This window comes from Diceros bicornis, chromosome 26 (genome assembly GCF_020826845.1).
Source record: "Diceros bicornis minor isolate mBicDic1 chromosome 26, mDicBic1.mat.cur, whole genome shotgun sequence".
Classification (NCBI taxonomy): domain Eukaryota; kingdom Metazoa; phylum Chordata; class Mammalia; order Perissodactyla; family Rhinocerotidae; genus Diceros; species Diceros bicornis.
Window position 1 is genome coordinate 3,603,518 of NC_080765.1, and position 13,575 is coordinate 3,617,092.

The 13,575-nt window shown below is 49.8% G+C and overlaps 1 protein-coding gene across 7 annotated transcripts in view; it reads left to right on the forward strand.

The window, feature by feature from the left end:
- Nucleotides 1-374: 374 nt before the first annotated feature.
- DTX2 (deltex E3 ubiquitin ligase 2) overlaps nt 375-13,575 on the forward strand; it is a 36,153-nt gene continuing 22,952 nt past the window's right edge. Inside the window, exons 1-4 of one of the 7 annotated variants that reach the window (XM_058569043.1) lie at nt 377-498; nt 1,643-1,807; nt 2,823-2,883; nt 12,993-13,348. In XM_058569043.1, the coding sequence (XP_058425026.1) occupies nt 13,081-13,348 (268 nt within the window). In that variant the 5' untranslated portion in view covers nt 377-498; nt 1,643-1,807; nt 2,823-2,883; nt 12,993-13,080. The other 6 variants (XM_058569048.1, XM_058569042.1, XM_058569047.1 and 3 more) reach the window with 6 other exon arrangements.

Genomic DNA, 13,575 nt, shown 5'->3' on the forward strand with positions numbered 1-13,575 from the left:
TGTCTTCCTGATACTCCCGCCCATCCCCCAAATTAGGCACACCCTTCTGTGCTCCCACTTCTTGATCACATTTATCCCACTATATTGTAATTGTGTGTTTAAGGGTCTGTCAAGTAGATACGAAGCTCTCCCAGGAGAGAAAACAAGTTTCTAATTCACCATTTAATCCCCAGTACCCAGCACACGGCCTGGCGCCATTGTTGTGCCGGTAAAAACTATTTAAAATGAGCTGGAAAATTAATGAAGGAGTAAATAATGAGCGAACAAGCTAAGAAAAATAGACACATCTGAATACGTGCGCGTCGGCTTCAGCCCCGCCCCACCGGAACTACATTTCCCAGAAGGCCCCTCGTGCTGAGCATGCGCACCGGGTAGCAGGGAAGCTGCGACGCCGAGTTTCACTGAGGCTGCCTCCCCTTTAGAGTCGCAGACGCGGGCGGATCCGATACCAGGCCGAGCCGGAGCTGCAGCCCGAGCGCAGCGGTTTCCTCAGCCTCGGTGAGAGGGGCGAGCAGGCCACCTGCTCGTCGCCGGAGCTGGGGTCCCGAGGGCTCGGGGGAGACCAAGCCGCGCTGGGACCGGAAGGGGGCGAGCGTGGGCGTGAGAGAGGGCTGGGCCGGGCCGGAGAGGAGCCCCGGGGTGAGGTCCGGGGGGATTCGGAGGACTGGCCTCCGGGCTGGAGGTCCCGAGGCGGTAGTTGGGGGAATTGGGAGGCGCTGGGAACTTAGGACAGGACCGGGTGCTCGGTGGGAGGGTGAACGCCGAGGGGCTAGCGGGGGGAGGGAGGGGCGCAGACCCTGGGAGTTTGAGTCCGTCGGGACGTGTGCACCCCTTCCCACAGGACCCGGAGGAGGCGGGGGTGATGTTGCCACCGGGCTGCCCGGTTAGGGAACGGGTTCTGCTAGGGTCTGCCCTCGGGTGGACGACTCACTGGAGCCGGAGGCTGTACTCTGGAGGAGTTTGTTTCCTAACTCTGCTTCTCTCGTCTCAAGTAGGCTCCGCCTTCCAGGAAGCTCCTGTTTCCTGGGACCCTGGGTCATATTTGAGGGGTGCATAATGTATGCTGAAGAGGATTTAGAAGAGTATTTTTCTGGAGCTACCCTTTTATCCCGCCTTTCTCAGCCAGCTACTGCCCTCCACACTGGTTCCACTTCCCTAAGTGACAGTAGGAGTGGAAACTGCACAGACGCTTGGACCCTTGAGGAACTCAGTATTTCTGCATGCCGTCCTAGCTACTCTAGAGTTCTATAAGGTGGACTTTCTGATAGCCAAAATCAGGCTTTACTTAAACCAGCAGGGTAACTATAACTAAGCCTCTTGTTGATTTGCTGTGTGACCTTGGCCAGACTTTTACTCTCTGGTATGTTAATTTCCTGGATACTTACACTGCAGACTGGCTTATGAAGTCCTTTTAGGCCTTTCTATGAAAGGGCTGAGGTTTTTTTTTTAACCAATTCTCTTGATTATTATAGTGGGCAGAGGGAGACTATTGTACCTTCTGCTCTGCCCAGGCTGTTGGAAAACAGATCTGGTGGTTTCCAGTCCCCAGCCGCAGCACACGAACCCAACATCTGTGCATTTGTTTTCACTAGCTGCTGTTTCTCAATTTAAAACCTGATCATCTTCTTTCTGGTTGGCAAAGGTGCCTTGGAATTTGTGTCGCTGAGTCAGCAAGACCTTCAGATTTGCCCGGTTTTTGTTGTTTGCATTTTATATCGAGATGGGAACTCAAACAAGTCATTTCTCCTAAGGATCTGGTGTCTCCATCGAGAAGGGACAGTTTGTGCCAGCTCTCCAGAGAGAAAAGGTGAGAGCCGCGGGGACTTGACATTGCTGCCTCTCAGTAGAGAAGGTGGGGACTGAGGAGGGGGAATGTGAGGTCTCCAGAGTGAAAGTGAGCCCTGGGAGTTGGTTGTTGATTGCCAGCTGTCTCAAATAAATTCAAGTGGCTTCTTGCCAATGGCTTCTCCTGTCTAACCAGTCTTAGAGGATGCTTTCCACGTGGTTTCCACTTTAAGACATGCTTTTTGGGATAAAGGACACAGGTCATAGTTTCTGTATTTGAGCTAGAAAGTTTTATTTCTTTTGTTGCATGAAAAAACGGAGTGCCGCTCCTGTGTCAAGAGCCGTGTCCAGTGCTGGGGATGCGGTGATGAGCAACAAGAGCTCTGTCTTCTGGGAGCTCATGGTTTGGTGGGAAGACAGACCAACCATAGGTAGCAACAAGGTGTCGTCAGTGGGATATGTGTTCAGGAGAGGGGGACTCCCAGGGCAGAGCCCCCACTCCTCCATGTAGGGGTAGGAGGAAAGGGGGGAGGGTCAGGAAGGCTTCTGGAAGATGTTAACTAAGGTGAGTTGTGAAGAAAGAGTAGGATCCAGAAAGTAGGGGGAGTAGCCCGGCAGAGGAGTTGGCGTATGCGAGATTGTGAAGCTCCGTGGCATGTCTGGGCCACTGTAAGTGTCTCATGTGGCTGGAGCATCAGGGTTGGGTGTGTGGTAGAGGAGGCTGGAAGGGTAGGCAGAGGGCTGAGTGTGGAGGGTTTGGTGGCCCATGCCAAGACTAGGGGCCAGAAGGATTTACCAGAAGAATTCCATGAGGGGCACTTTAAATGAGCCCACTGGCTGGAAAGTGGAATGGATTAGATTGGATTATTCTCTTTGCGACTGTTCCTTACATCATGCCAGCTTCTGATGGGGGAGGTAGACCTGAGATTTTGCTCTGAGGTTGTTCATAGTCTCATTGAAGAGGTAGAATGGGTATAGAGAACTGTAAAGGACAGACAAACTGCCGTTGAAGTTGGTAAAAGGGTGTTTTCTTTCAGGTGGGCATGTCAGGGCATCATGGAGACACTGTTTAAATTGGGCCTTGGAAGTATGGGTCAGGTAAGGATGGGTGGGGCACGTAGAGCCAAGGCATGGAGGTGGGAAAACCAGATGTGTGTGAGCGTGGCAGGTCATCACCTCAGCTCTTTGGGAGGGGTTGGGAAGGGGGAGAGGGAGATGAAAGAGAGTCCTGAAGGGAAGTGCGCTGGCAAATACTGTCGATAGGGAGGGATTGTGATGGGCTTTCAGTGTCAACGAACTTGAACTTTATTGATGGGTGGAGATGTGGAAGAGACAGGATCAGAACTATACTTCAGGAAGCTCAATCTTGCACCTGTCTCTGAGGTGGACTAGGAGAGACAAGAATTGGAGAAGCCAGTGGGAGCGAGGACTTAAAGTGAGAGGCGTAAAGGTCCCAACCAGACGCTGGCAGTGGGGCTGAGGAAGTGAGTGCAGGGGGCAGAGAGGAGCCATGGCAGCTGCTGGGCTCTGGGAGTGAAGGCGGAGGAGGAGCGAGAATCGCAGGTTTCTTCCTAACTGCTTGGGGCAGAGTGGAGCCAGGCAATCGAGGAGGGAAAGGAGAATTAGGAAGGAGGGTGAGTTTGGCTTCAGACATGTCGAAGGTCCTTAGGGCCCCAAAAGAAATGGGGCCGTGGACTAGGGAGAAAAGTCCCTCATTCATCCCACACATGCCTACGGAAATCGTGCCAGGGCTGGTGCTTTGCCCTTGGAGTACAGAGATGAATGAAATGGTCTCTCTGTGTTTGTTTTCACTTTTACCTCAGGTAAACAGACAACTAGATTAATACACACTCATCAGTGGTCATTCGTGGCTTGCTTTTATTTATTTACTAAGTTATTTTTAGCGAATGTAGTAAACTCCTGCATTCCATCCACCAAAAACAAAAGCTAGGGTCTTGAAACAAAATTTACATCTGTCATTTGATCTTTCCCCTGTTCCCATCCTGAGATGACCATTGTCCCTTTGCTTTCATTTTTATATAGTTTTATTGTACCTGTATGTTCTAAGAAAAGTAAAAAAAATATGACTAAAATTTATCCATATTATTGCATGGTGTCTGGTTCGTTTGTTTTGACTACTGAGGAATATTCTGTAGTGTGGACACACTACAGTTGATGCATCTGATCTTGCATTGAGGGGCACTTGGTTGTTTCCGGGTTTTTGCTGTTGCAGGCATGCTGCTCTGAACATTTCCACACGCGTCTCCTATTGTACATGTGCGAGAGGTTTTCTTGGGTGTGAACTTTGGGGTGGTATTTTGCTGGGTCATAGGGTAAGTAAATGTTCAACTTTTGTCAACATTGCCAGACTGTTTTCTGAAGTAGTTGTACCAGTTTACGCTGCACCACCAGCAGAGTTGGAGACTTCCAATTGCTCCGCATTCTTGCCAACACTTGCTGTACACAGGCTTTTTTAATTTTTGCCCATCGAGTGGGTATATAGTGGGTTCTTTGGGATCTTGATTTCTATGTCCCTGAGCCCTGACGTTGAACATCTCTTCATAAGTTTATTGGCATACGTGTTTCCTGTGAAATATTTGTTTATGTCTCGCCAGATTTTCTGTGGGGTTCCTGGTGCTTTTTAAAAAAAATTGGCTTGGGGGCTGGCCCCGTGGCGCAACTGGTTAAGTGCGCGCGCTCCCCGCTGTGGTGGCCCGGGGTTCGCTGGTTCGGATCCTGGGCGCGCACCGATGCACTGCTTGTTAAGCCATGCTGTGGCGGCATCGCATATAAAGTAGAGGAAGATGCACACAGATGTTAGCCCAGGGCCAGTCTTCCTCAGCAAAAAAGAGGAGAATTGGCGTCGGATGTTAGCTCAGGACTGGTCTTCCTCACACACACACAAAAAAAATTGGTTTGTAGGAGTTCTTTATATATTCTTGATTTTAATCCGTTATGCTTATTGCAAGTATCTTCTTCCAGCTTGTAACTTATCTTTGTACTTTCTTTAAGGCATGTTTTTTTGAACCACCATTCTTAAGTCTAACATAATGAAGTGTATTTTTTCATTTATGGTCAGTGTTCTGTGTCTTGTTTAAAAAATCTTTTCCTGACCATAATGCTTGCCTTTCAGGAACCTGTGCCCTAGTGGAGGGGAGGGTAGATCATTGCACTCAGATGTCACATGAACATTGATTGTTACAAGTGCCACTTCTCCCTGCAGGGCAGGGCAGGAGTGGGTGTAGGAAACATTTCACAGGGCAGAGAGTCTCAAGCTGGGAATTAAGAGATAAGTAAGTAGACAGGTGCGGTGAACACTCTCAGTGAGGGCTGAGGGGCATGAAACAGCCTGGCCGTTTCGGGGCCCTCCACGGATTTGCTGATGGCTGGAGCAGAGAGCTTGAGGGATTCAGGCAGGGCATCTGAAGAAAGGTTTGGGTGATCTGCATGCATGGGATTATCAAAGCCATAGAAACAGATAAGAGAGTCCAAGGGAAGTGTAGAGAGGTAGGCCAGGGTCTGATTTCTCTATGCAGGGAAAGGTGTCAGTGCCTGGTCTGGCTCTGGGAACCAGTTGGGATTCCTGGGGGCAGCCCTGACAACATGCTGTATTTCATCCTCAGGTGTTGAGCAAAGGCTGACATGTCTGCAGAGGGCAGGGCATGTTGTTGGGGAGGCTAGCCAGAGGCATAAGCACTCTCCCACTTGGTGATAGAGAAATGGGTTCAGAGAAATATTTCTCAATGATAGGGCAGTGGGTGCACCGTGGTACATGTGGGGAGGTGGTAGGGCACGGTTGGCAAACTGTGGGCAGTGAGCCAAATCTAGCCCACAGCCTGTTTTTGTTAATAAAATTTTATTGGAACACAACTACTCTGGTTAGTTTACACATTGTCTGTGGCTGTTTTCATGCTATAATGGCAGAGTTGTGTAGTTGAAACATACAGCCTATGTCCTGCAACGCTTAAAATAAAGTCATGTGCCACATAACGACGTTTCGGTGAACGACAGACTGCATATAAGACTGGGTTCCATAAGATTATAATAGAGGATAGGTGTGTAGTAGGCTATACCATCTAGGTTTGTGTAAGGACGCTCGGTGATGTTTGCACAACCACAGAATTGCCTAATGGTGCACGCATTTCTCAGAACATATCCCCGTCGTAAGTGACTATGTGTACCTTCTGGCCCTTTACAGGAAGAGTTTGCTGACCCCTGCCATGAGGAGTCATGGTAACTGTGGTAACCTGGAGAGGATGCACCCATCACCATGGTGGTTCAGCTAGTTGTTGCTGGCTGGATAATGAATCTAGGTCAGGCCTGCAAATGTTGAAAACTTCTGGTTTTCAAGGGAAACTGTAGATCTGGACTTTTTTTTTAATGGTGAATATTCCTTTTTTTTTTTTTTTTGTGAGGAAGATCAGCCCTGAGCTAACATCCATGCTAATCCTCCTCTTTTTGCTGAGGAAGACCGGCTCTGAGCTAACATCTATTGCCAATCCTCCTCCTTTTTTTTTCCCCAAAGCCCCAGTAGATAGTTGTATGTCATAGTTGCACATCCTTCTAGTTGCCGTATGTGGGACACGGCCTCAGCATGGCCGGAGAAGCGGTGCGTCGGTGTGCGTCTGGGATCCGAACCCGGCCCACCAGTAGCGGAGCGCGCACACACAACCACTAAGACACAGGGCCAGCCCTGAATATTCCAATTTTTAAACATTGGCTCAATTTGAAAAAACTGAAAACTGTGTTGGCCAAGCAGACACATCTGGCAGGCTAATTTGCCCGGCATCAGTTCACCCTTTCTGTCTTGGTGGACTCTGGAAACCGATTTGGGTTTACTTATACTGCGTATTCTTGGGCAAGTTCCTTATCATCTTTTGCCTCACTTTTCTCATTTATAAAATTTAGAGATAACACTTGCCCCCCAGGATCATGAGGATTAAATGAGAACACTTACAGGGTACTTCGCACAGTGCCTGGTGCATAGTAAGCTCTTTGTTGGTAGCCGTTGCTGTTCTGACTGCCCGTGTACCTGCCACTGCTTCCACACTCCCCCATTTTGGCCCCAGGGTAGGCCTGGGGACCAGGGCTCTGCCCTTGGACGCAGGTGGTCAGGTTGCTCCTGGCCGAGAAGGAGCAACAGGTTCTTGGTGCTGGTGGAGGAGGTTGCCCACAAGGGAATTGTAGGTTGCTGGGGCCTGTCCCCTGGCCACCCTGTGGCTTCCTGAGCCGCATTTGGAAGATTCTGCTCTGACCTGCCCCTAGAGGCCTCAAGGCAGGCACTGCCTAGAAGAGGAGTTGTCACTTCCCTTCCAGCAGCCCAGTGTGCAAGGGACAAATCATGTGTTAGTTTCCTTCCATCTCTCAGAAACCTGGTAAGTTCTGGGTGGCACTGGCTGGAGCTGTCTCTTTTCAAGACAAAAGTCCCGTCTTGCAGTGCTCAACTTTGTAATAGTTGAGGCACCTGGATTGCATTTTCTTAGAACTCAGGGATGGGGGATGTGTCTCTTGGCAAGAAGGTGCCACGGTACTTTGACAAGTCCTGTTATTAGTGAACCCCCCTGGGATAGTAGCAGCCCTTTAAGGTAATGATGGTAAGTAACGGTGGTGGCAGTCGGGTTTATATTTATGATCTTTTAAAAGCGTTGGGCGTTTATTTCTGATAACAGAAGTAGTACTTTCTCACTTTGGAAAATGTGAAAAGTTTAGATATAGAAGGAAGTTGAACAAAAGATCTCCTTTAGTTTTTCCACTCAAAGGCAGCTGTTAATCTTTTGGTACATTTCTGTTGAGTTTTCTCTGTGCTTCTCTTTTACCTGGTTAAAATATTGCTGTGGTGAATATTTATATGTTGAAGTTTTTCTATATCTCTTTAGGTTAGGTTCTTTATTGGGTCCAAGGAAGTGACCATTTTTAAACCTTTTGATATATTATCATACTAGTTTCTGGAAAGGTTTTATCCTTCCCAGCAGTGTGAAGTCTCAGTGTTCTCTTGCCAGCACTGAGCATTGAAATTAAGTTCTTTTTACTATTTTGATAGGCAAAAAATAATATTTCATTGTTTTTAATTTGTATTAAAAAAGCATTTTTAGTAAAGGAGAACATTTCTTTGATGTGTCTATGTGCAGGATTCGACTCTCTCAGGTCTGTAGGAAGGCTTCCAGGCAGTGCCCGGGTGGCCGCCTGCACTGTAAGACGTCTTGGAAGGTCGTGCTCCGGTCACAGATCCTGCTCACCGTGTCAGCTGCTGGGGTGCCGTGTGAAGTTTCAGGCCCAGGCTTCTTGGAAAGCACCCCAAAGAGAGGCAGCTTAGAAAATGGGATTTGGTCACCTGGTCTCGCTGGTTTCCAATCCGTGCTCCTCAGAACTCCTTTATTCTGTAAAACAGCTTCCTGGACCTTGAAAAGTAGGAATGGAGGCCACCTTTGTGTCAAAAAAGAGCACCCCACATTTCTGCATTCTGCATATCAATTGGTGGCGTATGATCACATTTGGAAAAAACTTCTGCTTATAAAAGGCTGGAAAACCCATCCAACTGCCTGAATAATAGAGCCTAGAGAAGGGGAGGGGGCTGTCCCAAGGTCACCGAGCATGGGGGAGACTGAGTGGAGATGCCCCTTGCTGTGGAGCGCGTGTGTGAGCCGAGGGGAGGGATCTGCCAGGCTGGTTCAACTCCACTCAGGGCAGCAGGGGGAGGACCACATGGCCATAGTGGGAACTGAAGGTGACTGCCAAGCTCAGGCATAGGGCAAGCTGTTACGTATTTTGGTGGGCTTTGGAGGGATGAAATCGGGTTCTCACATGCTGACAAGTTGAAAATCACTCAGTCTGAGCACCAGTTTAAAAACCACACCCAGAGCCTTTTTCCCGGAGGCCACAACTGTAGTGGGATCCATTTGTGCAGCTCACCCACCCGGAGCCCCAAAGTTAGGCAGGATGATTTTCACTCAGATTCTTGTGCCAGCTCAGCTCTTGTTCTAAAGCTTTTCTAAATCCTCTGGGAATAGAAGGACTCTTGGAGGACACATGTAACTTTTTTCTTTTGTGTGAAAAAGGTTGACCAGCAGCCTTCCTCTGTGCCTCAGAGCTGCAGCGCTGTGTTCAGGGATCTGCAGCTGTATCTGATGAGAGAATGCAAGGGAAAGCAGGAGGGCTTTCTTGTGGTCAAAGTTGTTAATGTTTAAAAAGCAATAACTTTGGTCTGATCATAAAAGGTAATGTGACCTTGTTGAACATTTGCAAGTACAGAAAGAGTTAAAGAAAAACTAGCCTATAATTCCATCACTCCTATTAAAAGAGTGTTCCTTCCAGCCTTTTAAAAATAGTTTCTATGAGGTTGAAAGAACGTGGGCTATATGGTTTCACAGACTGGCTGCCTGGCCTTGGGTAAATTCTTAATTTCTTTTGGCCTCACCTCCCTCGTCTGTAGAATGGGGCTAATCCCTACCTTCGAGTGTGGTTGAGGGTTGAGAGAACTGGATGACAAAAGCACCAGAGTATGTGCTATGTAGTAAGCGCTCAGTAAATGGCACACCCACCTGCCTGAGAGCATAGTGTATCCAATTCCACATCCTGTATTTTTAACTTGTCATGGGTGTTATCTCAGGTCTGTAAGCCTTTTGTTAACATTTTTCAAGTCTCATATCTTATCATTAGGATGTACCATTATTTATCAAGAATTCCCGGGGCTAACACTGCGGCAGCCCGGGGTTCGCCGGTTCAGATCCCGGGCGTGCACCAACGCATCGCTTGTCAAGCCATGCTGTGGCGGCGTCCCATATAAAGTAGAGGAAGATGGGCATGGATGTTAGCCCAGGGCCAGTCTTCCTCAGCAAAAAAAGAGGAGGATTGGCAGATGTTAGCTCAGGGCCGATCTTCCTCACCAAAAAAAAAAAAAAAAGAATTCCTTTATTGTAAGATGTTTAGGTTGTCTCCAGATTGAGGCTTTTCTCCATGGCCAATTATAATTAATTTTCATAATTAAGAACACCCTAAATAGCTGCCATCATTAGGAACCGAAACAAATTAGGTTTTTGAACTGCAGCTTCATGATGGCTGAGGTAGTTGTAGAGAATGGGTGCATTTACACGGCTGCTGTCGGTGCATAATTGCTGTGTTGACGTGGAACACCAGTGGGCGTGCCTGGGCGTTGCCCCACACGTGCCCCAGGCCCCCAGAGCAGAAGGTTCTCCTCTCTTTTGTCCTCTGGGGGTTCAGAGCCTCTGGGATATTGGGCATATGAAGAGCTGTGGCCCCAGTTTTGGGTCTTACCAAGCTCTGCCCTCAGGATGTTTCTGTTCCAATGGGGAGACAGACACTGAAACCACTAAATGCAGTCGTGTTTGGGTAAGTGGAATATGCAGTGAAGACGCATTGGAAAAGGGAGTCAGTCCTTTCTGGTGGGTCAGAGGGCTTAGGAGGAGTGACTGAGTCTAGAAAGATGGACGTGTTTTCTTGGGTGCTTAGGTGGAGAGAGGATGGGAGTCTGGACCACGTGCACCAGCAGGATCAATGGCTGGGAGGTAGGAAATGGCTTGGAATGTTCTGGCATTTGCTAGAAGTTTATGGAGCTGGACATAGGTACCAAAGATGGAGGCCTTGGTATGAGTGGGGACAGTGGCCAGTCATGGAGAGGCTTGTATGCCATGACTTCTTCATCTCTGGGTCTCCAGTACCCCAACAAGGCCTGGGCCATGGTGGGCCCTCAGTCTGGAGGCTGAACTCTTTGATGAAAAGCTTTAGCTGAAGTTCTTGGCTGTATTTCTCAGGCTGTTTGGCAGAGTTCTGCGAGTTGGTTCATCTGGGGATGTGTGGGCGTGCTGGAACATCCACATGTGCTGATATCTGGGAAGCCCCTGCTGCCTGAGAGATGAGTGATGCTGCTGGGAGGTGCCAGGAGGAAAGTCCAGACGCAGGAGGAATTGGCTCTGAGACCAGTCCTGTGATTTGTACCTGGATGGGGTTACAGAGACTTCTAATTGCAGACATTGAGTTAATGTGTTTATGAGCCAGCCAGCCATCCTGAGGGCATCCCAGGTCTAATCCTCCAGGGCTGGATATGTGCTTTTGTTGGAGCAATTGGTAGCTCATTGGCAAGCCTGCCACCCACAGGTGTGCTCAGAGTTAGTGCAGGCCTGACTCATTGCCTGCGTTTTCATGCTGTGTAGCTGAGGGCAGCCCTAGGCTGCTGCTCCTCACCCAGGCTCGAGGGGTGGGTTGGTATGTGGTTGCAGGGGCCAGGGAAAGGGAGGGAAGCCAAGGTTTCCTGATATCTGCTGTGTGCCCTGTGCAATGCTGGGTGCTTTGTACACACATCTCTGTGTTAATCCCCATGAAAAGCACGTAGAATAGATGTTGATGTCTCCGTTTCCACACGAATGCAAGCACACTTGGAGAGCTTACATACCTTCATCAAGATGATGCAGCAAGTAAGCGGCAAGTTGATACCAGAGCCCATGCCTACTCCTTTTTACGTGCTACTCCAGATCTCTCTTCCTTGTGGGGCGAGTGGTCTTGGCCTTCTCACCGAAACCTTGATGGTGTATGCAATCCAACAGACAGCAGCGAGAGCCCAGTCCCAGCCTTATTACTTGCCATGTAAGCACACCATTGCAACTCCCTGGGCCTCTGCAAAATAGGGATAAGATTCGACGTGTGTGCTTAAGGGGGTTGTGTGGGAATCAGAGCAGAAGGTGCAACTGGGAACCCTGTTGGCACCAGGGCCCTACATGGATGTAACAGCTGATGATGCTCAGGGCTTGAGTTGTGGGGTCCTCTCTCCCTCTCTCCTTCCACCTCTTTAAGGGGGGGTCTCTAAGTGGAGCCCCAGGTAGAGCTCAGGCTGAGCCTTCCTCTCTAAGAAAATGGACATTAGAGCCAGAGTGATCTGGGTTGGTTCTCTGTGCTGCCACTTAGCAGTATATTGTGACCTTCAGTAAGATCTTGACCTCTTTGAGCCCTGGTTTCCTGTCCATCAAGGGGGAGAAATACCATGTTGTCAGTCTGTTAGGCTTAAATGAGACGAGTACATTTGGTGTTTGTCACTAAATGTTGGTCCTATTCCTCCTGACTCTAGGAGCTGGTGCTCTGGGGACCACATGATATAGTGCATTCACAGACCTCTTTTCTTGTTCAAACAGCTGCAGAACATAGAATCATCCTCCACTTCCATTCAGCCGTGTTTTGAACTAATACGTGTATAACACTCATACATGACAAGGCCTGTGCTGGGGCTGGCGATACGGCTGTGGACAAGGCAGGCTCCTGGGTTGCTGCCACCTGGGGAGTGGAAAGACATGGAACTGGTCATCATACATATGTGTAGATGGGCCTTAGCGTTCTGGTCGGTGTGGTGAAGGAGAAGTTCATGTGCCGAGGGACTAGGGAAACCCTCCCTGCATGGCGCAGGCTGGGCCTGAAGGATGAGTAGAGTTTCCAAGGGAAGAGGAAGGGCCCGAGTTACTGGGAGAAGAACGTCTTGGGAGATGAGTGTAAGCTCCCGACCTGCCCACTGGCCAGCGAGGCGCAGGCACAGGGAGTGGGGTGCAGAGAGGCGGGAGAGGGAGGGCTTCAGCATGGTGAGATTTTAATGTCTGTCTAGGGCATCGTTTGTGGTTAGGGATGCCTCCAGAGGCAGCCTGGAGACCTGGGTGGAGCTAGGACCCATGCTCTGCTCTAGAGTCCCAGCTCTGCTGCTGACCCCCGGGGCATCCTTGAGCCCCTGGTCCTTTCGGAGACAGTTTTATCCCATCGTCAGCCTAGCAGGTGTTAATAGGCGTCTCACAAACAAACCTGCTTTGGAAACCTTCGAGTCCTCACACAGGTGTAAGGGGTCCTCATGGCCTCAGTCCACGAAGGATTTGGGGTGACTCGTGAAAATACATACGGTATAAAAGGATACACTTAGTAGTTGGGTCAGAGGGAAATTATTGGTAAAAAGACAGAAGCTGGGCTGATGATTAGCACCCCAAATTCACTCCACTCTGTCTTCCTGAACATCTGCAGAGGCGGGTGGGCTGCTTGATTGACTCTGAATTCTTCTTGGCTGTCTGAACAGAGAGACAGGATCAGGTACTTGATTCACGACGCCTCTAAGGTATTTGGAAAAAAGTGACTGTGGAAGGGCGGGGTTTTTCCCCTGCACTGGGGCCGAGACTCTGGCAGGGCCACTGGGTGCGTCCGTAACTGCTTGTCTGTCCTGTTCACAGGTCTGCTGGAAGCACTGGGCGATGAACCCGAGACTCCAGCCCAGAGTGGTCTGAAGCTGTTTGGGAAAGCAGAGGAGTGCTGGGGAAGATGGCCATGGCCCCAAGCCCTTCCCTGGCTCAGGTGTACGCCAGCCCTGTGGCAGTGGCCGTGTGGGAATGGCAGGACGGGCTGGGCACCTGGCACCCCTACAGTGCCGCTGTCTGCAGCTACATCGAGCAGCAGTTTGTCCAGCAGAAGGGCCAGCGCTTTGGGCTGGGGAGCCTGGCCCACAGCATCCCCTTAGGCCAGGCTGACCCCTTGCTGGCCCCTTACATCATCGACCTCCCCAGCTGGACCCAGTTCCGCCAGGACACGGGTAAGACATCTCCTGCCTCTAGTAGATGGCCGAGCACATGCTTTGCGCCAGGCCCCGTGCTAGGCGTTGGGGTTGTGGGAGTGACTCTCAGAGCTTCATCCTGTCCCTGAAATGTGGACGATCAGGAGGCGGGTGCTCTGAGTGATAGCAGGTACCACACAGCATGCACCGTCCCTCTTAGTAGGGGAGGGTGCCTTGGGAACACAGTGCAGAGGCCCTCCCAGCCC